The sequence below is a fragment of the Myotis davidii genome, unplaced genomic scaffold (genome assembly GCF_000327345.1).
Source record: "Myotis davidii unplaced genomic scaffold, ASM32734v1 scaffold246, whole genome shotgun sequence".
NCBI lineage: Eukaryota > Metazoa > Chordata > Mammalia > Chiroptera > Vespertilionidae > Myotis > Myotis davidii.
In genome coordinates, this window is record NW_006296542.1 from 424878 (window position 1) to 426088 (window position 1211).

The following is a 1211-nucleotide window of genomic DNA, read 5'->3' on the forward strand; positions in this document are numbered from 1 at the left end:
AAGGGGTCCCGGGTTCGATTTCAGTCAAGGGCACATGCGTGAGTCGCAGGCTCGACCCCCACTAGGGAGCATTCAGGAGGTGGCCGATCCATGATTCTCTCTCATCGATGATGTTTCTATCTCTCTCCCCCCCTCTCCCTTCCTCTCTGAAATCAATAAAAATATCTTAAAAATGAAGCGAGACAATGAATTATCACTTGCTGACTCTCAGAATGGCAAAGATAAGTAAAATGAACAATTCTGTGTTACGCGTAGGGTTTAAGAAAAGAAGGAACTTCATATCCGGTTATTGTTACAACTCTTCCTGAGGGGAGCGATCTGAAATATGTATCAAAGTGTCCAAAATGCAGGCCTTGACCTAACAAGGGCCTTAAGGTCCTGCACTGGCTCTGAGCAAACTCCTGCAGCTGCAAAGAGCGACGCCCTGAGACGCACTGCCACCAGGGGGCGCTGCCACGCGGCCCCAACCTTGGGCAGGACTGCAGGCCACTGTGGCCCCCACCAGAGGCTCAGGGACAGGTGGTGGGGCCCAGAGGCAGCCGCTGCAGGAGAGAGGGAGGAAAGGGAGCGGTGCCGGCTGGGGTGTGGACTCCAGGAGGACAGACGAGCACACAACTGATCGATGCCTTCTGTTTTTCCAAACCAGGGTGACAGGTGTTCACCGGGAAGGCGGGGCAGGGGCAGTTAGGGGAGGAACGAGACAGGAAGGCCAGTCTCTTGAGAAACAGGCAGGACAGCTGGTGGTTTCCGGGCCCTTTGGGGCTGGTGCTCATTTTTCCTTTCCCATCCCATCATTCCCCCGGAGCACAGAGCTCCCCCGAGGGCACCTGTCTGGGGGTCACCGGGAAATCCCAGGCCCGCCTCTCCCCAGAGCCCCTCCCACCACGGCCTCCTTGCCTGTTGCAGAGATTGGCGTGGGCATCACCGGCTTCGGAGCCTTCTTCATCCTCCTTGGAGTGCTCCTGTACTTTGATTCCGTGCTCCTGGCCTTCGGAAACGTGAGTGCCCCTGCCCTGCGGACCCTCCCAACCTCCCTGAGGTCTCTACTGCTGGGGTCAGCCCTAAGTTCCTTCCCGTGTGGCCGTCCAGGGTCAGGTGCCAGCAGCCTGGGCCGGCAGGGTGGCTGGGGATGGACAGCAGGCCCCGCTGGGCAGGGAGTCCGAGGACCTGGATTCTCACGCCAGCTCTGGGTGAGGCCGGGAGGGGTGAGA

At 58.7% G+C, this 1211-nt stretch overlaps 1 protein-coding gene across 1 annotated transcript in view; it reads left to right on the top strand.

Annotated features, from left to right (window-relative positions):
• GOLT1A (golgi transport 1A) overlaps window positions 1-1211 on the top strand; it is a 42232-nt gene that overhangs the window by 35982 nt on the left and 5039 nt on the right. Inside the window, exon 2 of the mRNA XM_006771986.2 lies at window positions 907-998. Within this exon, the coding sequence (XP_006772049.1) occupies window positions 907-998 (92 nt within the window). The remainder of the gene's footprint in view (window positions 1-906; window positions 999-1211) is intronic.